General features: G+C 40.4%; 3 protein-coding genes, 1 long non-coding RNA gene and 3 other non-coding genes across 11 annotated transcripts in view; 6 read left to right on the top strand and 1 right to left on the bottom strand.

The window, feature by feature from the left end:
- Window positions 1–89: 89 nt before the first annotated feature.
- trnat-ugu lies at window positions 90–161 on the top strand. The gene has a single exon. It is a non-coding gene; the product is annotated as a tRNA-Thr (tRNA).
- A 401-nt stretch (window positions 162–562) lies between these two features.
- trnat-ugu lies at window positions 563–634 on the top strand. The gene has a single exon. It is a non-coding gene; the product is annotated as a tRNA-Thr (tRNA).
- Window positions 635–869: 235 nt separating this feature from the next.
- On the top strand, window positions 870–941 carry trnam-cau. Its single transcript has one exon. It is a non-coding gene; the product is annotated as a tRNA-Met (tRNA).
- Window positions 942–1,791: 850 nt separating this feature from the next.
- On the top strand, window positions 1,792–6,898 carry LOC112156349 (low affinity immunoglobulin gamma Fc region receptor II-a-like). Of its 2 annotated transcripts, none has more exons than XM_036216811.1 (7): window positions 1,792–1,839; window positions 2,053–2,085; window positions 2,164–2,294; window positions 2,366–2,486; window positions 3,504–3,761; window positions 5,035–5,200; window positions 6,800–6,898. In XM_036216811.1, coding segments are annotated over exons 1-7 (738 nt in total). In that variant the 5' UTR covers window positions 1,792–1,811; the 3' UTR covers window positions 6,801–6,898. The 2 variants fall into 2 exon arrangements, with proteins under 2 accessions (XP_036072704.1, XP_024144369.1); XM_024288601.2 differs by having other exon boundaries at window positions 5,035–5,190; window positions 6,800–6,878.
- LOC118600094 lies at window positions 6,175–8,666 on the bottom strand. Of its 2 annotated transcripts, XR_004949662.1 has the most exons (4): window positions 8,543–8,666; window positions 7,181–7,273; window positions 6,736–7,088; window positions 6,175–6,637 (listed from the first exon to the last, which is right to left on the bottom strand). It is a non-coding gene; the product is annotated as an uncharacterized LOC118600094 (long non-coding RNA). The 2 variants fall into 2 exon arrangements; XR_004949661.1 differs by having other exon boundaries at window positions 6,736–7,273.
- On the top strand, window positions 8,508–16,798 carry LOC112155991 (arfaptin-1). 3 transcript variants are annotated; one of them, XM_024288095.2, is made up of 9 exons: window positions 8,508–8,625; window positions 8,700–8,808; window positions 10,089–10,186; window positions 11,690–11,768; window positions 12,681–12,793; window positions 12,869–13,090; window positions 13,170–13,327; window positions 13,434–13,608; window positions 14,898–15,559. In XM_024288095.2, the coding sequence occupies exons 3-9, from the start codon at window positions 10,121–10,123 to the stop codon at window positions 15,048–15,050; spliced, it is 966 nt and encodes a 321-aa protein (XP_024143863.1). In that variant the 5' UTR covers window positions 8,508–8,625; window positions 8,700–8,808; window positions 10,089–10,120; the 3' UTR covers window positions 15,051–15,559. The 3 variants fall into 3 exon arrangements, 2 of the variants coding, with proteins under 2 accessions (XP_024143863.1, XP_024143866.1); XR_002920891.2 differs by lacking the exon at window positions 8,508–8,625 and adding an exon at window positions 16,239–16,798 and having other exon boundaries at window positions 8,675–8,808; window positions 14,898–15,110; XM_024288098.2 differs by lacking the exons at window positions 8,508–8,625; window positions 8,700–8,808 and adding an exon at window positions 8,863–8,975.
- A 3,558-nt stretch (window positions 16,799–20,356) lies between these two features.
- LOC112155990 (FH2 domain-containing protein 1) overlaps window positions 20,357–27,950 on the top strand; it is a 27,411-nt gene continuing 19,817 nt past the window's right edge. The window contains exon 1 of the mRNA XM_024288093.2: window positions 20,357–20,668. The gene's annotated coding sequence lies outside the window, so the exon portion shown is untranslated. The remainder of the gene's footprint in view (window positions 20,669–27,950) is intronic.

The following is a 27,950-nucleotide window of genomic DNA, read 5'->3' as shown; positions in this document are numbered from 1 at the left end:
CTGCAGTTTTTTATGAGGACAGTAAAACATTATCTTGCAAGTTATGTAAATAGAGTTGGGGTTTTTTGAAAAGTATGCTTTTCCTATGTGGCATGGTGGCCAAGTGGTAAGGCGTTGGTCTTGTAAACCAAAAATCATGGGTTCAATCCCCATCCGTGCCTGCTAGCGGAAGTATACAAAGTATTGGCCAAGTGTTTTGCGTTACTCAAGGAAAGGAAAAATACACTTCAATCGAAATTGAGAAGTCTTTGGAAAAGATCCCATTTTGACTGTTTGTTAACCGTTTTGCACAAAACAACAATTGAATTAGAAGTAGGCATACACCAAGAAAATCAATGACATCAAGTGTATCACACTCAAGCCTTTCTGAGTATCATTTCTTCTACACATTCACCAGCAGAGTGGCGCAGCGGAAGCGTGCTGGGCCTATAACCCAGAGGTCGATGGATTGAAACCATCCTCTGCTAATTTGTCTACAGTTTTTTATGAGGACAGTAAAACATTATCTTGCAAGTTATGTAAATAGAGTTGGGGTTTTTTGAAAACTATGCTTTTCCTATGTGGCATGGTGGCCAAGTGGTAAGGCGTTGGTCTTGTAAACCAAAAATCATGGGTTCAATCCCCATCCGTGCCTGCTACCGGAAGTATACAAAGTATTGGCCAAGTGTTGCGTTACTCAAGGAAAGGAAAAATACACTTCAATCAAAATTGAGAAGTCTTTGGGAAAGATCCCATTTTGACTGTTTGTTGTAAACCGTTTTGCACAAAACAACAATTGAATTAGAAGTAGGCATACACCAAGACAATCAATGACATCAAGTGTATCACACTCAAGCCTTTCTGAGTATCATTTCTTGTACACATTCACCAGCAGAGTGGCGCAGCGGAAGCGTGCTGGGCCCATAACCCAGAGGTCGATGGATCGAAACCATCCTCTGCTAATTTGTCTGCAGTTTTTTATGAGGACAGTAAAACATTATCTTGCAAGTTATGTAAATAGAGTTGGGGTTTTTTGAAAAGTATGCTCTTCCTGTGTGGCATGGTGGCCAAGTGGTAAGGCGTTGGTCTTGTAAACCAAAATTCATGGGTTCAATCCCCATGAATCAAAACCATCCTCTGCTAATTTGTCCTCAGTTTCTTATGAGGCCAGTAAAACATTCTTTTGCAGGTTATGTAAATAGAGTATTTTGGCTTTTTTTCTTTTTGCTCAAAATATAGAAATCTTCACTGTAGATCCCTTTAAACTGCGACTTGTTACATTTTTGTACAAAAATACACTTGAGGGAGAAGTAGGCTTTTCTGAATATCATTGCTTGGACAAATTCACCAGCAGAGTGGCGCAACAGAAGTCTTCTGATTCAATCCCATAAAGGTTTAATACAGTTTTGATTGTAAAAGGGGGTTAATCCTAGTACAGCAAGGTATACTTAATAAAGTGGCCCGTGAGTGTAGCTTCATTTTTACAAATAACTTTTTCCTTGTAATTCCTTACATTACCACTAGATGTTGCCAGAATAAAAACAAAACGAAAGCTTTTAAATTAAATACACACATGCATTGTTAAGGGAATTAACTAATAGTTCTTATCTCATCCAATTTAACCCAAACACACACAAATACACACTTTTATTCACTTCTTTTATTGATTTTTGACTGAATTTGCTTTTAAGTGAATGTCTTCTTTCTAATACTTTCTGCACACCTCCTTTGTGGTTTTCTTCCACCCACCCACCCATCAGTGTGATGTGGTCTCACTTGTTTTTGTTGGTAATTTGTTTCAGTTCAGGTGCATCTGTCGGCAGCAGGACACCATGAGAGTAACGGCTCTTTGTTTCCTCTGTAAGTAAATGTCTGTCATTTTTCATGTGCTTTTGTATCACGAATTGGATTGGGGTTCATTTTTATAAAACTCTTTACATCAAAAATAAAGTCAGTAAACTTTAAATGCTACAGTACTTTAAAATTAAAACTGTTTTTTTGTTCTTATTATTATTGACAGTAATTGAATAACTCAGTTGTGGTCATTACTACATTTTTTTATTATTATTTCAGCATTTTTAATTTGGGATTCAGCTCAAGCTGCAGGTAAGATTTACCAGAGAGACTAAAATGAGAAAACCTGTTTTTCACTAACACTATTCCCCTTTTGATGGTTTCTTGTAGTCCTGGTTAGAATTGAACCCAATAGGCTGCAGTTCTTTAAATATGAGAGTTTTTCTGTGAGCTGTGAAGACCAGGAGGAGTCCCTGGAAGCAGCTCAACTGAGAGTGATGAAAATGACCCAGGATGGAGAGGTGCTTTTTTATATGTTCACCTGAAATCTTCTTTTATGGCCTGACTTTGATTAAATGATGTTGTCTTGCAGCTTCACCCATGTTCATCGCCATGCTCCATCTGCGATGCCTTCCCTGCCACAGACAGCGGAAAATACTGGTGTGAAACCGATGTGGGAACAAACAGCAGTGAAGTAAACATCACTGTGACGGGTTGGTAATTCAGGATTATTTGATAACATTATGGGAGTTTGTCTACACTCAGTCTCTGTAGAGGTAGCTTTCACACTGTGCTGTTTGGTCCACACTAGTTTGTTTACCCAAATACTTTGTTTAATTGGCAGATGTGACAGTTAGCCTGATTCCGAATTGCTTCTTTACTCCTACGGTTTCTCCTTATCCCTAAATTTATCCCTCTAAGTGGAGATATATGCAAAAAAAAGTGTCTTCAAATTCGGATGTTGCTACCATGTGATGATGTCATGGTCATCTCACCAGACCTCGAGGCCTGGAGAACCCAAACCGTGATCTAGATCCTTATGAATGCATGAATCATGTCTTTGGATTGTTGGAGGAAACCAGAGTTCCCAGAGAAAACCCATGCATGCTGTAGGACAGGGATAGGCAACTCCAGGCCTCGAGGGCCACAGTGTCTGCATGATTTCCTAATATCCAAGCCCTACTCATGACTAATTACCTGGTTCAGGTGTATCCAGCCAATTAAAACATACCAGTGCAAGATGTGTTGGAGAACATGCAGGAATGTGGCCTCAAGGCCTGGAGTTGCCAATCCTTGATCTAGATCCTTATGAATTCATGAATTATGTTTTCATATTGTTGGAGGGACCGGAGTGCCCGGAGAAAGCCCATGCGTGCTCCAGGATAAGACAGGCAACTCCAGGCCTCGAGGGCCACGGTATCTGCATTATTTCCAGATATCCAAGCTCTGCTCTCGGCTAATTACCCAGTTCAGCCAATTAGAAGGTACCAGAGCAAAGGAATGTTGGGGAACATGCAGGAATGCAGCCCTCGAGGCCTGGAGTTGCCCATCCTTGATCTAGGAGAATATGCAAATTCCACAAAAGGGATCCCAGCCAGGATTTGAACCGTTTTTGGGAATATCACCCCAAAACCAGCAACTGAGTCAAAAGAATCTGGGGCCCCATGGACGCTTTTGGACACTCCAAGTGTAACCTCAATGATCAATCTCATTTCCTGTGTGTTCTTCAGCTGGTTCTTTGATCCTGGAGACACCGGTCCACCCTGTAACCAAAGGAGAAGATGCAACTCTGACCTGCAGATGCAAAGATCTCATTTCAGGTTGCAGCAACAACGTCGACTTCTACAAAGATGGGATCTTCATCAGTACCAGTTCCCCGGGAACCATGAACATAACCATCCAGAATGTTTCCAGATCTGATCAAGGACTCTACAAGTGTTCTGTCTCTGGAGTGGGAGAATCTCCAGGAAGCTGGGTGACTGTCAGAGGTAATGAAAGGCTCTGAGATTTTAACTTGGTGAAAAACTTCATATGAAACTGGTTGTTCCGTTACTTCATCTTTGAAGTACAGAAATTAAACAAGAAAACTTAAGAATTGACTTGTAAAAATTGAATTTTGGGATCTCTCGTTAACATTCTAAAAACTATGGACATCTTAGATTATGTTCATTAATTATTGTCACTTTAATGGAAGTAACTTAAGTCCACTTAACTCTGGAAAACACCAGTACCTTCTAACCTCTGGTCTGTGGACCAGTACTGGTCCATGTGCCAGTTGGTATCAGTCAGCAGAGAAAAAAAAACGCAATCTACATTTTTTTCCGTTTTATTTTTAAATTTGATTCTGAAGGAAGTTTTATTTTGCATTCTCTCCACCGCCTTTGACTCATTCAAGTCTTTCCATCGCTTGTGTAAAACCCATTCACTATTTTCTTAATGTAGATCATTTAGATCACATTTTAATAGTTACTACAAGAAATCTAATGTACAAATAAAGCTTAAAGCTGCAGTAGCAGATCATTTACAGAGGACGATGATAAAAAATGCAAATTGGACGCCCAATCTTGGCCAGACCATGAAAATGTCTGATGATAAACAGCTAAAAAAAGGTTTTTTCTCCACTGCTCTAACAGACATTTTAACACCTGCTTGCTTGAAGCTGGTTTTACCTTTGCACTGGTTATTTTGGTTTTAGTGTGGATGGTGTTTGTTTTTTTCACATTAGCAAAAGATCCACCTCCACAGTTTCAGTTTTACAATTTTAGGTCTGAATGTAAAACCATTTTTACCTTGATCTGCTTAAGGGAGCTGGTTTGTCTGTGTACTTTTCCATGGAAAAGAATAATTAAAGGTTAATTTTCTTAGAACACAAAGGACAGAAATAAGAGTTTATTTACCATCTCAAAGTCACAAAGTGATTATAAATCATCACCAAAACATCCAGAGTGGCAATCCAGAAATTTTATCTCAACACTTTTAAACTATCAAAGTAAAGCTTTAAAATGTTGATTGGACATCCAGTTATTTTATGTGTGGAGCGAGAAAAAGACTCAGTTTGACTAAAAAGAGAAATCTTCAACACATGAAATATGACATCTGTCACTGAAGAAAATTGAGTTTGAGGATGGATTTGAGCAACACAACAGTATATTAATTAGAAAAATCTTATTTATTGACAACGACATTGTGTGATTCATAGTCTTCATCTGTGAGCTCATCTCCAACAGTTCATCTGTTTATCCCTATTTGTGTCTTTCACAGCGCCCTCTGGGGGCCTCCTGGTGCCACGTCAGGATTCAGACATTAACCTTCTGTCTGGGTTTGGACTCATTCGACATCTGGTGGTAGCGACTCCATATGTCCTGTCCACCATCTTACTTGGACTCATATTTAAGGACCAGAGGAAGAGGGAAAGAGGTGAGACTTGGTGAGAGCTCTGAAACAGTTTTATTCATTTTTTTATCCAATTCATGACTTGATTGATGAACTAACAATCAAAATAAGTCAGATTTCATTTTTTTCACATCCACAAAATAACATGTCTCTACACATAACACAGGGATCAACACTTTACTGATCTCAGTCAATTACTTAAGGAATACATGTTCACACACAACATCTGAAAACAACAGAAAACGAATGAACAAGCTGGAGGGAAACTGGAAAACACCAACAAGGCTGTTGGGATGGATGGATGGATGGATGGATGGATGGATGGATGAACTGAAAGATGGATGGATGGATGGATGGATGGATGATGGATGTATGAACAGACAAATGGATGGATGGATGACCAGACAAATGGATGGATGAATAGACGAAGGGATGGATGGATGAACAGAAAAATTGATGAATGGAGGGATAGATGGATGGATGGATGGATGGATGGATGGATGGATGGATGGATGGATGGATGGATGGATGGATGGATGGATGGATGGATGGATGGGCGGATGGATGGATGGATGAACAGACAAATTGATGGATTGATGGATGGATGGTGGATGGATGGATGAACAGACAAATTGATGGATTGATGGATGGATGATAGATGGATGGATGGATGGAGGGATAGATGAATGGATGGATGGATGGATGGAGGGATGGATGAACAGAAAGACAGACAAATGAATGGATAATGGATGGATGGATGGATGGAGGGATAGACTGATGGATGGATGGATGGATGAATGATGGATGGATGGACAGAAAGACAGACAAATGAATGGATAATGGATGGATGGAGGGATAGATGGATGGAGGAATATATGGATGGAGGGATAGATGGATGATGATGGATGGATAGATGGATGGAGGGGTAATAGATGGATGAATGGATGGATGGATGAACAGAAAGACAGACAAATGAATGGATAATGGATGGATGGATGGATGGAGGGATAGACTGATGGATGGATGGAACTTCACTCCATCTCACTGTTACCAAACTGCAAAGAGTGATAAATCACAGCACACATGGTATCTTTTTCATTTCATGGTTTGTTTTGACTCCGTGGGACTTGGATTAAGACAGATTTGTGTACAAAGGGGGCGTGGTCTTTTGCTCAACAGGTGACCACAGGCATCTCTTCAACAGCATTACAGAGTAGCTTCTAACATCTGTCTGGATGATTTCACCGTTTGTTTAGGCGATTTTAGAGAGACGGACAGTAACTCCTTCAGGTTTCTGTCTCAAACAGAGACCAGACAGTCAACCACCTAATAATAACTCCTCCTCAGATGTGCTCGGGCTGCTTTACCGCCTCATGCTGACTGAAGTGGAAAGTGGGCGATGAAGGTGTTAAACCCATTCCTCAAAGTGATGTCACAGCTGGAGGCTAATGCTGTGGTGGCGGTACTTTTTCTGGGTTCAAAAACAAAGACAGTCAAAAAATAAAAACCATCTACGCCTACGACTTTCTTAAAGCAAAGAAAAACATACCATAAGAGATTAAGACTTACCTGTGACTAGAAGTCATCAATGAAGCAAAAATGTTTTTAACTGCTGGTGTTTGTTTGTTTACAGAGGTGTAGACCGGCCGGACGTGTGAAGACGTCAGAATGCAGAAGATCGCACAGCAAAGAGGCCTTTAGCTACATGTATGAAAAGATGACCTGATCAAGCAAACTGGATTAAAAATCTTGTGCTTTAATAGTTTTTAAAATCCTTTTCTGCTTTATTTGTATATGACTGTAAAATTGACATTAATGTCAGAAGTTACCTGTTGTTCTGTGTATTTTTTCTTGAGGGTTTTGTTACAAAAACAAGACGGTTTGACACTGACAGTCTCTTGTGGAGTCATCCTCTCTGTTATCTGAGGTGCAAAGACAGGAAAGGAGTGGGGGGTGGGGGGTGTTACCTGCCTGCATCGAATGACTGCAGTTTTGAAACGCCTCGCACACTCACTGCGGCGCCAGACCTCGACTTCAGACTGACGTCGTCCGCTCTAACAGGAAGTCACACGTTGTTTGACAGGAAAGCTGCTGCTCTTCCATGTGTCTGAGAGAAGAACAGGAAATATCTTCAGTGTATTTAGGGTGTATTCAGACAAAGTCAACCAGAATTTGTCTCCCTCGATAGCGCGGAACAAATTTCCAGTCTGAATATATTCAAGTGGATCCTGGTCCGGGACCAGGAACTGCTCTTGGACCCGTCTTTTGATGAGATTTCTGTTCGTTTCCAATTGGACTGAACTTCACTCTGAAATACTTTAGTCTGAAGAGCCGAACAACTGGACCAAAACAGCCACCGTAGCCGGTCATCAGCGGACAAACGTAGAGCAGTGGTGCAAAGCAACTCGTTGAAATGTGGTTGGATGAATGCATGGTCATAAAAACAACTCTGATGGGATACACACTGTTTCCTGACAATCTATGTGTCATAAACACTTACAGTATGTTCCTCTGTGCCAAAGTAGCAGCAAAAAGAGTTGAACCTCACCTTGATACAGACGTTCAGAATTCTTTATAAAATTATATCCTCTATAAAAGACTCTTAGCCAGGTCTCCCTTGAAAATGAAATCATGATCTCAATGGATTTCACTTGAATAAATAAAGAAACTAAATCAATAAATTGGATTTTGACTTCTTGGACCCAGCGGTTACTTCCTGTTTGGGGAGGAGTCACTCAGTCCAGTTCTCAGATCCAATCAATAGTGTAACTAATTAGTTATAGAGGCTAGAGATGCTACGCTAACCTGTCACCATGTACGTAAAGAGTGACGCCATATTGGAAAGGGCAGTAAAGAATGAGACACAGCTTACTAGATACAGTAAAATTATTACAAACTGTATAATTTTGGTCTGATTTTGAAAAGAAAAAACTGATCATTACAAAAATAGGATTCTATTGTTACCACTGACTTTATAGAGACAACAAGATTAGCCGAAACATTCTCTCTTCTGAGAGTAAATTCACTCATTTCTTCCTATAAATTCTTCTTTATTAACAGCAATAATTTACTAGTAAAAAGTGACATCTTTGTTTTTCCACCTCTGTTTGTACACAGCAGTGAGCAGACGTTCTGGCGCTTTTCAATATGGCGTCCAACTTTGCATACACATCAAGATAGCAACTCTAGCTATATAACTCATGGGTGTAACTACCTCTTTTTGACACTTTTTCTGGATATTTTGGGGAAATGTATGATTTTATTAAACACTGAATGCAAACTATTAAATTGCACAAAGTTTGTGTTAATCTGATTTAGAACACAAGAGCTTCTGGGAACAAAACAGCGGGGAAAATAACTTTTTATGGATCTTTACCGGGAACGTTCCCGCCCCTCCGGTGAGCAAAGGTGAACAGATCGAGCACATTCAGCAAGAAGAAGTCTGGAATCCTCTTCCGGGTGTGTTTGATTGTTTGTAACTTTGCTCCATTTAAACTTCCCTTCAAACTAAATCTCCAGGATTCGCTTTGCAGCCTCGGAGCAGCAGAGTGTGACGGCGCGAGGCTGCAGACCGACCGGGACGGAGGTTCGGGGAGCGGCACGCGGGCCCCGGAAAACGGAAGCGTCAGAGCCGCCGCTCCGGTTCGTGTCTTTATTTCCTCACATCCCCATTCTAAGTCGTTTTTATTTCACTCTTTTCGGGTAACAAATGACTTTGCGTCGTGGAAAAGCGGTTTGTCACGTGACTTGTTCCAGAAAGAGGTTACAGACCCGATTTCAAACCGACACACCCGTCCTGTCCAGCTTCTGTACGTGTAAATGACACTTTAATGTTCTAAAAGTTAGTCATTTCTTCACCTGATTGAGTTTATTAACGTGCTTTTATTTATGCTTTAATATTTGTTTGAAATCTTTTAGTTTGAAAAGTTGTTTAGGTGATTTTATTTTGTTTTAAAGAGGCACTTATTTTGTAATAATGTTTTAAAGTGGACTAAAAATTAATTTAGAGTAAAAAAAAGTTTAATTTAAAACTAATATTTGCAGAAATAATTCAAATTCATTTTTTGTACGACAAAACAATAATCAATGTAGAAATTGATTTTTTTTTCTTTAACACCTTGTTCTGGTGGTTTTATTTCCACCAGAACTTTCCTGACGTTCAAGGTTTGGGCTTCAGTACGGAACTTGACCTACACAGAAGTTCTCATAGAGAGTTTTGTTCTGAAAGAGGAAGCTTTCCTGTATTTGAATACAGTCTTTAATGTGACATTTTCTGTCAGGGTTCCGGTTTGTTTGGGTTCCTCATGTTCCGTTCAGGTCAGGTGTGTGCACTTTGACCTTTGCAGGTTGTTTCCTGGTTTCCTGGCTCTGCAGGTGAGGAGATTAGGCAGTCATTGTGACCCCTGGAACCATCCTTGGACCCCTCGTCTCCTTCCTCCTTCCTCTAGTATGAGCAGAACCTGTTTGGAGGATCCGTTTGTTCTGGACCTGTTGATTAATAGTGTTATAACATAGAAAACCACCAGAGGGCGACATTTACCACTTCTTTAACTTGGTCCAAACTGCCTTTTTCTATCCAATATTTTTACTGTATATTCTATGGAAGCCTCTCAATGTCAAGAAAAAAAGAGGGGATCTTTTGTTTAAAATTGGTCATGTTTTTATTGTAGTTGTTCTAAGTTTTTGATATATATTTATATATTTTTTGCTTTTTTGATCATTTTTTTCACTTAATATTTATTTATTTATTTTTTCAATCATTTGGTATCATTGAAAAGCCCCAAATTTCCTCTGTAGAAATCAAAACCAGTTCATTGAGAAGAATAGAGTTATTTAGAAATATTCAGGCGTACAAATGTGTTTTTTAAACTATTGTAATTTATTGACCTGTGTGAGAATTCACTGATTTCTTCTTTTGACAGACAAATAAAACAGGAGGATCTAGAGGAGCAAAATGATGGAGGCATCAGAGGAGAACCATGTGGATGTGGAGCTGTCAGAGGAGGAGGCTGTTTCTAAGGTAGCAGATGATTATCAACCAAAAAACGCTGATCATTCTGTCCTGCAGCAGAGCAGGAATTGGATTGGTTTCACAACTATTTTATCTTGCTGCATTTTTTAGTTAAATTTTGACCAAAATTTTGGCAGAGGCTGGCGGTGCGAACAGCTCTGACCTACTTCCTGTGGGTCACGTGACTCACGTCAAGTCTTGTGAGCCCCAGCTAAAGTCTCCGCGACTAAGGTCTTGTGGTTCCGCGACTAAATCCTCGTTGGCTGTGGCTAAGATCTCCTTGTTCCGCAACTAAAGTCTCATGGTCGGAGCTGTTTACAGCGCCAGTTTTCTCTCCGAAATTTTCTTGTAATACAGGATTCCCTGCCTCAAGCTGAATGTAAAAATATGTCACATAATGTGAACATATCAGGAAAGTGGGCATGGTTAACAAAAGACCTTCGTTGCTAAGGAAACCCAACAATTAACTTTTGCCAATTCCTCTAAAAATGGCATCGACCTGTTGGTCTCCCCCATGTGAACAAAACATCAAATGGTTGCTATGGAGATAAAACCAACAGAAAATGAAAAAAATGATTTTTTTTTATCAGTACTTCTTGTGCAGCCTGACCAGACTGGCAGTGATAGAGGGGTGGAAGTGAGGGCGGGTACAGTGATGCTCGTAGATTTAATTGACTTTATTTCCCCTTAAAAGAACTGGTTTGACCTGGAACAGGATGGAGTTGGATCCGCAACCTTCAGCCCTAAAAAAACTGTTCAGATCGGAGTTTAGTTCAGAGATGACTCGTGTTTTTAACAGAGGTTTATTTAATGCGTCCATGTTAAAGTCAGAGCACCTCTCTGGGTTGTTGTATGCTTTGATTTGTGTCTGGACTCTTTCAGGTTGAAAAGAATGACCAAAAATCTCAAAGGTTTCTGTTGTCATTCATCCGTTTATTCTGCTGGACCTCAAACATCAGGTCACCTGACCTCCTGCAGGTGTTGGTTTTTGAGCGGAAGCAGGACTAGAGACGTTTTTATTTACTAGCTTTTGTCGTCTGAATGAAGGAATGGAAGCTGAAGCGGTTTGTGCCGTTATGAGCTGCTGGGAGGCCTGACCTCTGAGCGATGGGCCGTGCGTCAGCGGGCCGCTCCTTTGTCTCTTCGGTGTGACACGCAGCCGCTGATCCACAGCAGAGGCCGGTCTGAGGGGCGCAGGTCTGATTCCTCGGGCGGAAAGCCTCTTTCCATGTCAGGTCGCCGTCTCTTCTGTTCCTGCGACCTCTGACCTGTTTTCCTGCCAAGTCGCGGCAGGTACACGGTGTCTCCATGGCAACCCTGATCTGAGCTCCGGTTCCCACGGTGACCCCGTCCACTGATGTTCATCATGAGAGCTCACGCTGCGTTCAGGAGCTGTGGGAAAATTCTGAAATCATAAAAGCCCAATTAAATTAAACAAAATGAATGATTGAAACCATTAATGAGGATTTTAGGAGTTTCTTTGAGACATTTGAGGCTTCTTTGTCTTCACAGGAGGAGCAGAGGGACGCTGGCGACGGTCCCGCCCACTCAGGTGAAGAGGACGCCGCTGTAGAAACAGATCAGAGCGAAGGTGAAGCCAGTTTGAACATTAGGTCCACTTGTGCTTTAGAGCTTCTAACTTTTATGACACAAATCCGCCCTTCTCCACCGGAGGCTGAAAGCAGCACCGAACGGCCCTGACCTCCACCTGTACCGCTCCATCAGTGGGCGGAGTTTCAACAGTTTGATTACTTTTCATCATTTCAGTTCTGGAGGAAGTTCTCAGAAAACTTTAAGTAAAACCGGTGCCGTTCAGGTGGAAACAGATGCAGATGAAGAGATGTTTCGTGAAAATATGAGCGGGATCTCTATGCTCTTATTTTATACGGAGCTAAATTGGGGCCAATATTATTTTTAAAAAATTGAAAAAAATATTAGTGTTTGGCCGAAAAGAATAAAAATATCTAAAACATGGAAAAAAAACAGAACTTAATTTTTTCAGTTTTAAATCTTCATTGATTTTGATTGGTCCTTCGTGTTAGCCCCGCCCCAACATGCCACAGTGGTGCCAAAAGTTTTGAAACTGAAATTTTCAGATTCAAAAACCACAAAAGAGTTGAAAGTGGGGAAAAAAAGTATTGAAATTGAAACTTTTGTGTTTTGAAGCCTAAAAACTTGAACATTTAAAGTTTATTTTACAATAGCAAAAAGTTTCTGACATTTTACATTTTTTTTCGGCCAAACACCAATATTTTTTGTATTTGGATTTCAAATAATATTGGCACTAAGCTCCACAATTTCAGGTCCCGGCTGTCCTTATGGGTGTATACAGGCTGTCTGTGGGTGAAAATGGTCAAACCTGCAGGTTCCAACATGGCGGCGTCCGGGTCATGAAAAAAATGGCGACTAAGTTGACTTCATTTATTTGGACACTTTTTGCTAAAAAAAAAAAACAACAAAACAAAACCTCCGTTAAACTCCTCTGGTGACCTCTGACCTCCAGACATCTCCACACCGCCTCAGTTTACTGGAACTGTAGTCATTCTCGGCAGCAACAAAACCCCGGCCAGCGAGAAGTTCCAGAGAGTCCGCAAGTGGAGCATCACCAAATACAAGGTGGGAGGAGCCTAACTCAGCCGCATTAATCAGTAAGGGGCGGCTCCTCGGTAAGGGGTGGTGTTGTCGTTTCAGTGCACGCGCCAGGCTCTGTCGGAGAAGCTTGGACGCGGATCCAAAACGGTGGACCTGGAACTGGAGCCGCGCCTGGAGCTGCTGAAAGACGACCGGCAGCGCTACGACCACATGACCAAGCTGGCTCAGTCGCTGGCCAATCAGCTGGCTCAGTTCAGCGTCACCCAGAAGTCGCTTGGGGAGGCCTTCACCGAGCTCAGCTCCAAATCCCCAGAACTCTACGTAAGTCTTTAACGATGGCGGCGGTGGTGTTCGTGTCTGAACCGTGCCGTTTCACGACCCTCAATGATCCGAACATCAGGTGGAGTTCGGCGTCAACGCAGAGGCTCAGAAGTATTTGTCCAAGAGCACCGAAACTCTGTCGGCGGCCATCGGCGCCTTCACCGCCGACATGAACACCCTGGTCAACAAAACCATCGAGGACACCATGATCAACGCCAAGCAGTACGAGGCCATCAGGTGGGTCAGGAACCAAAAGATGAGGGTTCCTAATCAGACAGAACCTCCCTCGTCGGGCCGGTTCTTGATCAGAGTCAACCTGAGAATAACCTCTTCCCTCCTCCAGGATCGAGTACGATGCGTACAGAGTCGACCTGGAGGAGCTGAACATGGAGCCGCGGGACACCAACACCCTGCCCAAATTCGAGGACGCCCAGAAAAACTTCCAGATTCAGAGGGACCGGTACCAAAAGGTCCGAGACGACCTGTCCGTCAAAGTCAAGCTGCTGGAGGAGAACCGGGTGAGGAACCAAAAAAAAAAGCCCAGTGAAGCTTTTATCTGTGAAAACTTAACCTCATCAGTGGAGCTCCAGTGTTTCTGTTCTTTGATTTACTGGAACTTTTCAACCCTAAAAACTGCAGAACGCGTTATTTAGTGAGTAGTGAAGGAATTTCAGTGCTAAGGATTCTGGGATGCTAGTACAACTCATGGGCTATGTCTGAATTCCTAGTCCGTTCTGCATTTTCTAGTTCTTTCAGAATCTACAATTCCGAAACAGAGCGCACTAGAAGTTTCCCAGAAGTCTTTGCGAAAAACTAGCATGCATCGATGCTCACTAGATCAGTGAATATAGACCACAATGCATTGCAGTCGAAGAATTTTTGCAAAAAAAATGTTTAAATGTCTTTTTTTTTTTTTTTAAACCATCCATATTTTCATCATCAGAACACAGTGGAGCCATAAATAAACATTGCGAAATGTTTGACGTCATATTCGATAAGTAGAAAAACAAAGAAAAGTAGTGAGCATGGTGTCCCAATTGCTTATAAAATCCAGGGCTATATAGTTTCACACTATATAGTTGGGGATCGGGGCGGGAATTCAGACATGGGTATTCACACTGGACAAGCAAGGAGGGGCTTCTTCTTCTTTTTCCTTTTTCTTTTACAGCTTTTTTCCAATATGTAATTCCGACTGCAGTTATTGATGGTCAATTTTCAAACGATTAGCACTTCTCTGAATTAATCGCTTTCCCATTTGTCACTACCAAAATCCGAGTCCCTGATTGGTCAAAGTTCAACCTGGTGTAACCCTTGTGCTATCTTAGGGATGTTTGTCTTTTTTAAAATTTTTTTTTTTTTTTAAATCGTCACTGGTCTTCGTTCCAGATATTAGATCTTGTCTACCTCATACATCAACATAAGGGTGGAGCACATCAGAGAGCACAAAGGAGATTAATCTCAATGGGATTACAGGTTAAATGAATAAAAATAAACTTGCGACATGCGTTTAAGAGCTGCGCAATTTGACAAAGAGGTCGTAGAAACTTGCATAGCTACACTTGAACCCAAGAGTTTTGCGAAAAGCCCAAATTTTTTTAAACTTTTCATTGAAGTTGGTCGTTTGGAAGCACTTTTCTGAGGTCGTAGTGAACGGAGCTTCAGCCCGACTGCTGTTCTGTGGCTGAAAGCCTTTTCAAATATTCACTTTTTATTCCTATCACTCAATTTGAACAAAAACCACCTCAGTTTCATGGCGTCCGACGCCAAAGTTTCCTTCAAATGACTCTACATCTTCATGTCTCCGTAGGTCAAAGTCCTCCACAACCATCTGTGGCTCCTCCACAGCGCCGTGGCGGCCGATTCCATATCGTCTCACAGCTTTCTGGAGCAAAACATGCGGCGGGCGGAAAGCCTCAAAAACCCCAGACTGGACTCGTCCTCCTGGCTGGAGGAAAGCTGACTCGACAAAATGGAGACACGGTCCAAAGACCTGATCCGAGTGCCTTAGAGGGGAGAGCAGGTTTGAGGGTGTAGTTAATGCAATAATGAATTTAGTTTGATAAAAAGGGACCAGAAACCTAAAGGCTCAGATGTGTAGCGCCCCCCTCAGTTTGCTTTGGTCTGGGTGTGTGCGCCTAAATCCGTCTAATCCTCAGCGAGACACTAAGCTTTTCTTTGATCTTAATGAATCTTTGGTGATGAAACCTGCAGGAGCTCCTCGGCGCCTTTTTCCTCCTCGGTGCTCCTTCATTCGGTGCTAAACAGATTTTTGTTTTTTCTGAAAGTACTTCAGAGTAACCTCAGTTTGCTGCCTGTGACTGAACACAATTAGATTAACAATATTCGTTATTGTTTGTATTTGGTTTGATTGTTGAATCTTAATTAACTCTTTCTTTTCTGCTTCTGCACCAAAAAATTTACGGAATTTTTGCCAAAACTTGGAGGAAAATTTTAAGTTTTCCATATATTTTCAATATATCTTATTCACTCGTTCTTTAACCCTTTAACACCTTAGCTCCGGTGTTTGCGTTATTTGATTTATGGTAACTTTTCAACCTTTAACACGATAATTCCAGTAGATTTTGAAGGAGAAAAGCGGCTTTTCGCCGCTTTTCTCCTTCAAAATCTACTGGAATTATCATGTTAATTCATGAAAAGTTACAATACGTTAAAGATTTTGTGTTTAATCGTCATTAAACAAAGGGATCTATTTTGTGTTTCTACTTTTTCATAAGCTGGTTGTGACGTTTCGCTTTTTTCTGCACTTTATTCTTAAGCTGGCAGCACAATAATAATTATAAGTGGGAACTATTGGGAACAAATGTGAATGTAAGCTTTAAAAATGTTTGAAAAACTTTGTTTTGATGATGTATTCCTAAAATTATGACTGTTTTTGTGCTCTACATTGTAAAAAGTGAAATCTCTATAATTTGTTGCATCTAAAATTATTAGTTTCTATTGAATTAAAACCAAATATTTTTGCTAATGGATTCAAAGTTTCATTTTTTACAGTGTAGTGATTCCCAATGTTCTTTTTTTTCTCAGATAATGAATGTTTTGTGCAATAATCTTGTAAAACTTGCTACTTTCCTTTTTGAATTTTTGTGGCTTTTGAGGCTAAAATGACGTTTCCTCGTTTACTTTCAAGCTGCTGACTCGTTAATATTTGGACTCCCTGAAGTTTCGGCTCCGCCTCCATCGCTCTAGTGTGGATGATAAACAGCTGAGATGATGACGGAGGGTGTCATTTGTCCTCTGATGTCACTATTTTACTATTTCTCAGAACAGAACGATGTTCACGCTCTGTTCTGCTGGTACTTGAGGGGTTTTCTAAAATAAAAATTCTGGGTGATGCATGAAAGTTTGACTCCAAACGTAAAGTTTTTTTGTTTCAAAAGTGCCAAATAAATCCATTTCAGTGGTGATTTTTTTTTCAGTTATTCCAATCAGAATCAATTGAGAATTCCATTACAATTATTAAATCATTTAAAAAATAAATTTGACATGTTCTTGAGTTAGAAAAATAAAGTTTTATCAAAAAAATGTTTTAAAAAATTCCTGTACAACATGTTAAAAATCTAGAAGTGATCCATGTTTAAGCAGAATGACAGCAACTCCTTAAAAAGTCTTTGTATTCACGTCAAAGCTCCTGTTATGATAAATAAAAATGACATAAATAAAACAATAAATTCTATTCAGGAAATGAAACGGTTTTTAACTTTTGTCACATGATTTCCTTTCAAAATAAAAGACACCTTGTGTTACATAGAATCAGCTCAATGTTGCTAATAGTGTAATGTCAGCAGGAATAAAAAAAAAAGTTTATTTTACTGTTTGTGGTAAATCTCTGCCTACAATAGATAAATCCAACTCAAAAAAATAAATCAGGGCTAATAAAGAGACTCACTGTATTTCTCGACCCATAAGGCACATTCAATTATTTTAATATGTTCTAAAATAGAAAATCTGTTTTATAATCCAGTGTGCCTTAATTCTGGTTTTGCTTTCTGACTTCCAATGGATTTTACTTGCTACACAGTGGACAAAATTCCAAACAAATGTTTTGGTTCGACTTGTATGTTTTGTCCTTTAACTAGTTGAATACGCTTTTAGGTGGTATACGTTACTACAATATACTTGATATGTACCCTAATCCAACTAAATCAGTTGAAATCTCAGTTGAAAATACACGGTTCAAAGTTTGGAATTGTTTAAAATTTCCTTTATTTTCCTTTTTTAAATTTCCGGACCCAGTTTAGCTCGTGTTTATCATGACTTTGCCTGTTTCTTAGAGCTCAACTTTCAGGGCTTTTCCACGTGACATCATTTGTCACCACTTTCAGACACTGAGGTCCACAGAGGAAACAAAAAGCTGAAGCCGGACATCCTTTCAGTTTTAATACTGACAGATTAAAACCAGAGTTTTGTTGTTTTGGGGCTTTTTCCTGTCACAGAAGGACGTTCCGCGGGCACAACATGTCTAGAAAATAACTAATATCCATTGTAGATGTCTGGACATCTCAGATGTCTTTATTGGAGGTCTAATAGTGTTCTGAAAGACATCTACACATAGAGCTGTCCTATACATTTACTCTCATTTTTGTATATCTTTAATGCATTCTTTTTAAAAACATTTACTAGATTTAAAGTAAACACTAAAAATCTACAATTAGTTTTATTTGTGATTTTGTTCACAGATCCTTCTTAGTTCCAAGAAAACATTCCTACTGAAATCTACCTGAGGTGAAACGGTCTCAAAAAGTTACAACAATCCAACTTCCTGTGTGAACATTTTCCTTTAGAGGAGTTAGAACAGAAACATTTTCATTTTTATCAATCTTACAAACCAAAAGCCAACTAGGGACATTTAAACTCACGAAAATCCCCTAAAAGAACAATGCAGACAGCAGCACAAACAGACTGAAACTACAAACCAGCTGCTGGTTTGACCGTCTTGATCTTTTGTGTTGGAAATTGACAGGAAGTTAGCATGTGATTTCAAGTCTCCACTAGCTACAATAAACAAATAGGAAGGAAAGTTTGGAATTTCTGTTCCTTTAAGATGTTCTTGATGAGTATTTTGGTCAAACTGATAGTTTTATTGGTAAAACATAATTAAGATTGATGCAGAATGAAGGAATGGAGCTTTTTCTGGATGTGTTTCATGTCTAAAATTATAAATACTCTGCTATAGGGACCTCTGAAGAAATAAAGAACAGCTAAGGGAGGTTCATCAATCCTCCAGATCATTGTAAACGTTTTGATTTGGATGGAAAGTCATGAACCGTTGGTCTTCGTGGTTGAGGTTGGCACCAGCGATGAATGGGACTAAGACGGTTCAAGAACTTTGGGGCTTTAAGGAAGATAGAAAACTCCCATATATGTGTACAAGATGAACTATTCCTCTTCATTCACACATAAGTAAGAGATCTGTCGGAATCAAGTGAAATGGATTAACGGTGGATTTATCTCCTATAAACGTATGAACTGTTAAAGAATAACAACAGAAATATTAGATTCAAATGTTTTTGTTGGATCAGTTTGAGCAACATTTAGAGCCAATCGAGGTGAGGTGGGTTGATTTGTTGATTCAAAGACTTTTCTCTCAAAAGGCGTACCTAAAAGTGCATAGACCACCAAAAACACTCAAAAAAGGGAACTTGAATGACAAGAAAGCAGCTTTTCTTGTTGAAGTTCACCTTGATTTTCCTGGTGATTTCCAAGAGTTTTTAAGATGAAAATTAGATGTTAGATGATTGAACTTTCTGCGTGAATCAGTGCTTTGTGAAATGATGAGACACACGGAATAAATCCAATTGTGCTGAAGTTGATTGAGGAGTGTTTTCTGAAAAGATGAATTTGACTCATTTCAGGTTAGAATTCTAAAGACTTACGTGATTCTACGTCCTATTGGACCCAACCAGGAGCACAAGTTCTACTTTAGTATGAATAATGATCTTAGAGTGTAGAACGAATGAAGAAGTGTTGAAGCAAACCAGGAGTTGACTTGATAGTCACTAAAAACGGCTGTCATGATCGTTTCATCCTGATGAAGATACTTGATTGAAAAGTTTCAAGTCCAGATGGCAGGACTCAACTTCATGACAATTTGGGACCAACATTAGAAGAATAGTCTTTGACTACTTCTTGAAGCCCTCTTTTCAGTGGATCTCAGACTTGGACCACTTCTGTTGGAAGGTCAGTCATCGCTACATGTTTCTGAGGTGGCTATGAGTCCATTGGAGAGACAGGGACGTAGAGCTCCTCTTTTAAAGGGCCTAAACATAACCTGTTAATATGTTAGGGATGGTATAATCTCCACGCTGAAGTTATCTCTAACACTAAAGTCACAGATTAACACATTAACTGAGATGAGCTAGAGGTACAAGCCTCCACTCTGTTATGTATGAAGACACTGTTTCAGATCTCACACATGAATTGTCACAGTGGATGAGAATGCAAACCTAAGAGATTCAAAGCCTCTACTGTTTCCTTACTGAATCCAAACTGGATTACAGAGGGAACCTCAGCAATTGAAAGACTGGAAAATGTTAGTTTCTGTCTTCAAGCAAAAGTGTTCTACAGATCTGTTATATACAGTGTAAAGTGTAACTTATCGCTGAGCTGAATACATCGATTGTGTCTGAAAACAGGGATGAGTGACTCCTCCCCTCTAGTTTTGGATGGATGGATGGATGGAGATGGATGGTATGATTCATCACTGAGTCTATGCTTCAGGACAGGGTGTCCAAAGTCAGTCCTCGAGGTCCGGCCTCCTGCTGGTTTTCCAGAATCCTGCCTTATGTGCTGCTGATTACGTGATCAGGTGTGTTTGGCCAATAAGGAGCTTCAATAGCAGGTTGGTTGGAAAACATGAAGGACACCGGCCCTCGAGGACCAACTTTGGACACCCCTGCTTTAAGTCATTCACAGGAAGTGCAATTTGTCATCTTTTTTTGAGGAAGATAGAGAAATACCAACTGATGGTAACATCAGGAAGAAGAACCATGAGAAACCAGAGATATACAGGGACTCAGAGAGGAACTGGAGAAAGATGGAAATCAAGAATAACCAGTGCTAGGAGCTAAGATACTGCAGGTCTTCAAGATCCCAGGCCTCTAGTCTAGAGGACCCGAGCTCCATAGTGTCACATTACATTAAAATTGTATTTACATTTCAATTTATTTCACAATATGCTGTCCAGGTATCCGTCCTGAACTCCTGTGCAGTCTTTAATGAGTTCCTCCATTAGTGACCGTGACCCCCCCCCGTGACCGTTCTGCTCTTATCTGAGCCGCACACGCACACTCACGGCTGGGCGTGAACGCCGCTCAGCTTCTTCCACCTGAAAGACTGCGCATGTGCAAACCGGCTGGGAAAACCCTCCTCCTCCTCCTCGAGCTCGACACTCGCACGCGCTCCCCGCTCCTCTGGCGTCAGAAGAACCGAGCTGCTGGCGCGCGCCGCTGTAGATGCTCCTGGACTGAACGGAGATCTTGATAAAAACCGGTTTTCACGGGAGTTTGTGATTAGTTTTTTTTTATTTAACCCGCGTGGACCCGTGTCACTGAAGCTCCGGTGAGTTTCCCTTCAAATTAGATGTTTACTTTGTAAAAATACCCAGAAATTATGTTATTTTTTAATAGAGCGCCTCATTTTAAGTAACATTATTGATTTAATGTACTATAATATTGTAAAATATAAACAGAATTTATTTTAAAAAATATCTTAAATGATTTTGCTGCGTTTTACCAAAGCTGTTTTGAAGCAAACTGCTGATCAGGATCTAGTGATAAATTCAGTGAGACTTTCTCAGAATTTTATTTTTAAACATTTGAGCTGCTTTCGTGTAGTTTTCTGTCCATAAATTATATTATATAATCTTTTTTAACACCAGCCAGTCTTTTCTGTATATGTTTCCATTAATCAAACAGGTGTTTCCACTTTCTTTCCTTAATTTTAGTTCTTTGTTGTTGTGGTTTGCTTATTCGTTTTGGAGGATGCCTTTTCTCATGATAGTCATGTTTGCTTTCTACTTTTTTGGCTACATATATTTGGTTTTCAGGTCATTAAAATGTAATTTAGAGCATAATTGGATTTTAAAATAGCAGATGTATAATTCTCTACACAAAACTAAGCAGAAAAGGTGCTAAACTGTGTGAAATGTGGGTTTTAAAGTGAGTTTCTGCTCCTTTGAGGTCAGAAAAGTCTTCATGTCTCCATTTGGAGCTGCCCTCAGTTGTTGTGGTTTGCTTGTAAATTCTTTTTGCTTCAGATTGAGACTGGACAGTCTGGCCTTTAGGCACAGCTTCCATGTTTGGTCTGTCAACAGAAAACAGTTCTAGGTTTGAAAGTGCCGAGGTTTTCTTGAAACGTCTTCACGTAGACCCGGACCAGTTCTCAGGAACAGTTCTCAGTGAGCGGACGACTTTGGCGTGCAACCTTTGGTCTGTAGTGTCTCCTCTAACAGACCAGGTGGTTGTTGTTGTTGTTGTTGGCACGCGTTTGCACGTGTTCAGACTAAGTTTTGCCCTTTTGGAATTGAGGCCGGTCTCATGGAAAATCTGTGAACCTACCTGGATTGTCCCATCAGATCACCAGAGGAACTGATCCAATAACCTGGACCAAAAAATAAAAAAGTTTATTTTTGTGACCGAGAATGAAATTATTAGTTTTGTGGAGAAACTCGCCGCCTGTTGGTGAAGTCGAACTTCCTGCGTGACCTCCTGACCTGCCTCAAGCTCTGCTGGGTAATATTTTATAGGTAGGAAGTCGTTTAAGTCACCATGGTAACCTCAAAGACCAGGGATGCTCACCCAGCCGTTTGCTTTGCCCCTCGGCTGTAAAACTCAGCAGTAAACTTTAGGAAAAGAGGATCTTCTAACTTTTAAAACATTTTTTTCAGAATAAAAGTGAAACTGCTGATGTTGGTAAAGTATTTTTTTTCTTTCGGGGGGGTTGCTCCTCTTATTTTCACGAGCATCTGTGCTTGCTGCCGTTTGTCTTGTAAATGAGGCAGAAACGTCTCATCTTCAGGGGATTTTGACTGGGGTTTCCATGGCGACCGTCAGACTCGCTCCGCTACGTTTCGGAGTTTGTTGGTTTCTTGGAAAATGATCGTTTTTGTCCTTATGGTTCTGGTTTGAGGATCCTTTATTGGTCTTCAGAGGTTCTCTGTAGGCATTTGTTTGGTTCCATTCTTTTGCTGTTTCTCATGTGGTTTTCTGAAAGATTCCTCCCCAACCCCGAAGTATTTCTTAAATATTGGTCATCTTGTTGCATAATTGCCTTTTCTTTTTATAAAATGCATGATTTAATTACTAAATGCTGCAAAAAACATTCCTGACGTGACTTTTGAGGCAGTTTTTCATTGGTCACTCCTGTATTTTTGACATTTTTTATAGTTTAATTTCTAAAAGAAAATAAAATTCTAATCTTTTTAGAAACTGTTTGGATCCATATTTCATCTTAAAAATCTGGATCTTCATGTCATTTGAACAGGAAAAGCTTTGTTGAATGTTCAGATTTAGATCTCTCTTTACCATCACAGGACTGGACTGCTTTTGCATCCAAGTTTAAGCATCTTTGAAATGTTAAGTCTCAAACTACATCAGCTGGTGAAGTGAAAGTGAAGCAACTGAACAGTCTGGGACTTTCAAATGAAAAAGCAAAAGCGGATTTTCGTTAAAATGGACCAGTATGATGCAGGTCACGCTTGGAGGATTTTTTAGGAAGTTCAATGGAGCAATACGAGAAACAGAATCATTAACTGCTTTTTCCATAAAACATGTATTTAACCACTGAGAACCAAAGCAGAACTCCTTCATGGCTCTTAAACTTCACCACTCAAGGCAGGAATTCCTTCCTAGCATGAAGTGGACATCTTTGATCAGATTCATTTAGCTTCAATCCTTACCTTTTGGAAATCTTAGTGTTGGAAACAGGAGGGCATCATCTGCAAAGAGCAGAGATCTACCTCCCCTCTGAGTTTTATGCTGCATTGCCTTTATGCAAAAAATGGTCTTCCCACATGAAATATCAAGGTTATAGACCGCTCGGTGAACCTGTAGAGAGGACATTCTTTGGCACTTTTTTTTTTTTTCAACGGGTATGCTGCAGGTGACAGGTCATAGTGAACGCTTAAACAAGACGTAAGGATAAGTAAGGGCGAAGTAGGTGAGACGCAGGTGTGTCGTACAGGTTTTTTATTTTTCAACCCCTCAAATCCTGCACATTGTGCAAGGGGCCTATTAGCGCTGTTCATGTGCTTCTCGTGTGCAGCCTGACTGCAAGAAATGAGGAAATTAAACAATCAGAACTTAAGTTGTATGGACATCCTACTGACGTCCTGCGGGCACTTGCGTACCACACGCAAATGTATTGCGAAGTATTTGTAATGTAAATTGCACAGTCTTAAAATATATACGTGCTGCTGTCGTATGATGTCTTCAAGCTACACTTAAAGACATCATACGGGAGACGAGTTTTAACTGAACACTCCGTGCCCTCTGCAGCCATGACTTGGTGAACTAAAAGAACAAATTTGGCCCGCGGGCCCCACTTTGGGCACCCATGTTCTCGTCATTAGTAAGATGAGAGTACTGGCTACTGACAAAGGTACATTCCATCCTCATGCAAAACATTCTCACTCCCAACTCGTCACATATTGACATTTGGTTAAGGACCATTCCGCGTCAAAAATGTATGTTTTGAGTGTCCCTAACTCGTCATTTTTTGACGTGCTGTCTGTTCCCATTAAAGTGCGTGTCCTCAATCTCCGGGCTGTGAACTGGAACCGGTCCAGTAGTGAGACATGGCATGCACCAGTACCCTACCAGTACGGTTCCAGTACAACATCTGGTACCGCGTCCAGTGCTGGGTTAGGGTACCTATTTGGGGACCGGACGCATCCCGAGGACCACTCTGTGTCTGGTACCCAATCTGGTACCTTGTCCTGAAGGTCGTGATCCTATTTTTTTATGAACATCCAGTATGTCAAAAAACACTGATTTAGGGACACCCAAAACGCCTATTTCTTATACGCGGAGGGCTCCTTAACCAAACGCCAGTGTGTGATGAGTTGGAATAGAGAATATGTTGCCTCATGACGTTCCTTGACGTAGCTTTATGAGCCTCAAAGAAACTGCAAGACACACCTGTGCTCCCCTTAATATGTTAAAGCTATTCTCTATGACCCTTCTCGAATCCGGACAACCCTAAAACCTGCGGCACCTGTACGGGTCAACCCGCCGTGACAAAAGCTTTAACTAGAAGTTTTCCTCCTTCGCCTGACTGACAAAAGTCCAACTCTCACTGGGGTTTTATCTGTCTGCTGGGATTGTGAGTTAATCTCTCACAGAGTGATACAGCAAAGGCTGTAGCACTTCTGCACCTGAAACAGCTAGCATAGCCTCTCAACACAGGTTCATAAAACACAGACGGAACTCCCCACAAATACATGAGAATAATCCAGACTTAATCCCAAGACAACAACTGAATTCCTTAACACAAACAGCCCCTTTCCTTTGGATTTTTACTGAGAAAGTGTGTGACCCCGTCTTTACTTTGGGAAAATAATACCCAGATAACCACAGATTTATGCAGCTCTTAGCAGTCGATTCAGAGGAAATCCAACATTCACCACAACAGTACAGAATCCTGAAGGATCAAAGATCCTTTACGATTCGGCCTGAAAACAAAAACAAAAACAACAAGATCTTCAAAATAAATGTCCGGTTTTGAGATTTTGGAATGGTTTGGGAAGCGCTACACCTGCCAGCTTTTCGTTTTTTTTCGTTTTTGTTTTTGTCATCTTTCAGTTTACAACTCAAGGTTATATTGTATGTTTTTCCTATTAATAAAAAAGAAAAAAGGAAGAAGATGTGGATGCATCAACGGTTGATCTGAAGGACATTCCTAATTTCAAAGAAAATTTATTTCAGATAAATAAATCTCACAATATCTATAACTTGGTTTAACATGTTCTAAAGGAGCTCAGTCAGAGTTAATTATGACTTTTACTACAAATCAAAAGCAGACAATTGTAGATCCTGACTTGTGTATGGTTGGAATGATCACTTTCTATTGACAGATAAACCTGGACATCATACATGGCAGTGATTGGACTGTTTTTAAGAGCTGTGCTGTAAATTTCTGATCATTTTGAAGCAGAATCTAGTTCGATGTCGTTGAGTTCTCTGATTTTTTCCCCCTGTTTTGGAGTTGGAGCAGAGCTGTGATTCTGTGGGTCTGTAATCCTCCGACTGAGGCGTCAGGAGATCTGTCACCGCTGGAGAAAGTGTGGGAGCTATAATCCCGTCAGACAGCTCAGCAGCCGGTTAGAAACCCGCAGAAATCCCAAGAGACTGAATTCATACAAATATAGGGATGAAGCCGAGCGTCTGCACTGATTCAGTTGGTAAAGGAGGAGTTTTGCTTCAGCGAATGCAGCCTGGTTAAAGAAAAACGCTGCAAATGTGACCTTTTCAGGACACACCAGATGACAGCAACACAATGTTGTGGCTTTCCCTTTCTTTCCTGACTCTAGACCTCCATATCAACCTGTAGTGACTCATCTCTTTTAATAACTCTAGCACAGCATGAGTCATCAAAAGCTGGGAGTTTTTTTTGTTCTGTTAATAATTAGTGCGTCTCTGTGTGTTTGTGTGCGCTCCGCTGTGCCACACAGAGGAGGTCAGGTGAAGTTTTTGTGTAAATATTTGTCGCTGCATTGTCTCACAAACAGGCTTCTGTGTGTGCTTCACTGTACTCCTTCACTGGAGCTGTGGAGAAATCGGCAATGAGAAGTCGAACCGTCACTGAAGGCATCGCTTTCCCAATTTCTTTAGGTGGCTTGATGATGCTCAAACAATCGTCAGGGTATCATCGGCATAGAGAGTTTTTATAGTACTTGGTTCAAAAGCCTGATGCAAAGTATTAAAACATTAAATTTAGACTTTCAACATAGTATGCAGTCGGAATATAATGATTCACTTTACCCTCGATTTGTGTGCCATACAGTTTAGATTTAAATTGTGACATCCCTAGTAAATGTAGAAAGTGAATTTAGATGATAGACTAAAACTAATAGATCACAAAGCAAATATTAGCTTTCATCTGATTGTGCTTCTAAATGAGACGTTGCAGCTTTGAACTTGTCGGGTTTTGTTTATCTTTAGCTGAGATTTCTTTTTGTCAGATGATATCAATGGTACAAAAGATGTTTAAAGTAAATAATCTGATTTTAAAATAGATTTTTCACAAATAGAAAAGCCCTAAAAACACACAAAAGTGACTCTAAAGTTAACTCTTAAGTTTCTTCCAGTTGAGGTTTCAGTCCATGAACTGAATTTCTACATGAAAAACAAACAGAAACCCAAATTCAGGATGGACACAAAGTTTTTTAATATTTTGATGGCGCATATTTTTATTAAAATAACATTATTTTGGAAATTTTAAGACAATAAAGCATTCTAGTTAGTTCTTTCTTTGTTTATGACATTTGGTTACTAGTCTTTGGACATTGGTCCTTGGACTTTGTTCTTTGGACGTTGGTTACGGACTCCTCCGCTTTACTTTTTGACATTTTGTGCGCCCCCAACTCGTCGTTTTTTGATGTACTGGCTGTTTCCATTAAATCACGGGTCCCCAACCACCAGGCCACAAACTAGAGCTGGTCCAGTACTGCAACAGGTAGTGCACCGGTACTCCAACCCGGTAATGGTACCCTAACCTGACACAAGACCAGATGCAGTATCAGACATGGTACCGGGCGGGATCCGGACGTGCTACCGAATGTGAACCGGCACCAGGTTAAGGTTAGGGTACCAGTACTGGATGTGTCCAGAGGACTAGTGCGCATCCGCAACAGCATCCTGAGGGTCGCAGACCCTTGATTTTACGAACAGCCAGTTTGTCAAAAAAACGATGAGTTGCAGACACCCAAAATGACGCAGAAGAGGCCTTAGCCAAACGTCAATATGTGACGACTTGGGTATGAGAATGTGTTGCTTTGGACATTTGTCTTTGGACTTTGGTCTATGGATATTAGATGTTTGTCTTAAGACATTGTTCTTTGTATGTTTGTTGTTGGTCTATAGCGTTGGTCATCGATCCTTGGATGTTGGATGTGGGTCATTGGTTTTTGGACGTTGATTTTTGGAAATTGGTTGTTGGTCTTTGAGCATTGGTCAATGAATATTTGGGAATGATCTTTGGACATTAGTCATTGGACATTTGTCTTTGAATGTTGATCATTGGTCTCTGGAAATTGGATATTAATCTTTGGATATTGGTCTTTGGATTTTGGATGTTGGTCTTTAGACTTTGGTTGTTGGACATTGTTCTCCAAGTTTTGACCAACATTAAAATTTAAAATTGAGCTAATTCTGGAACGTCATGCATTTATAATATATTTTTTTTAATTTCTGTTGAAAACAATCACTCTTAATAAGATGTAAAGAGACCTTCATCCAAAAGTTTTTATTCTAGCTTGAGGCAGTTTCTCAGTGAATGGAATAAAGGCTTTATTTCCAAGACAGAAGAAAGAAACTTGACCTTCTTCATCTTTGCAGCACAGCTGATCAGCAGACCCTGTCTTTAGGATGAACGTTATTTCATTTTTCATTTCTTTTCATGTTTCACAACATCTGTTGCTCCACCTGCTTGTCTTTGCAAATCAGAAATAGTTATAAATCTGTTATTTTGGACTGAGGAAACCTGGTTACAGTTCCATTCCTGTGACCTTTGAAGTGGCATAGCTGTCAGGAAAACTGTGGCAGGAGGAAGAGGAGCGTCCCTCGTGTGGAGCGTTCAGCCGTATTGGGGTCGGAGCTGCAGGAATGTGGACGTTTGGACGGAT

Source organism: Oryzias melastigma, linkage group LG18 (assembly GCF_002922805.2).
Source record: "Oryzias melastigma strain HK-1 linkage group LG18, ASM292280v2, whole genome shotgun sequence".
NCBI classification, from domain to species: domain Eukaryota; kingdom Metazoa; phylum Chordata; class Actinopteri; order Beloniformes; family Adrianichthyidae; genus Oryzias; species Oryzias melastigma.
The sequence above is the reverse complement of the archived record's forward strand: the minus strand, read 5'-3'. Positions and strand labels throughout refer to the sequence as shown.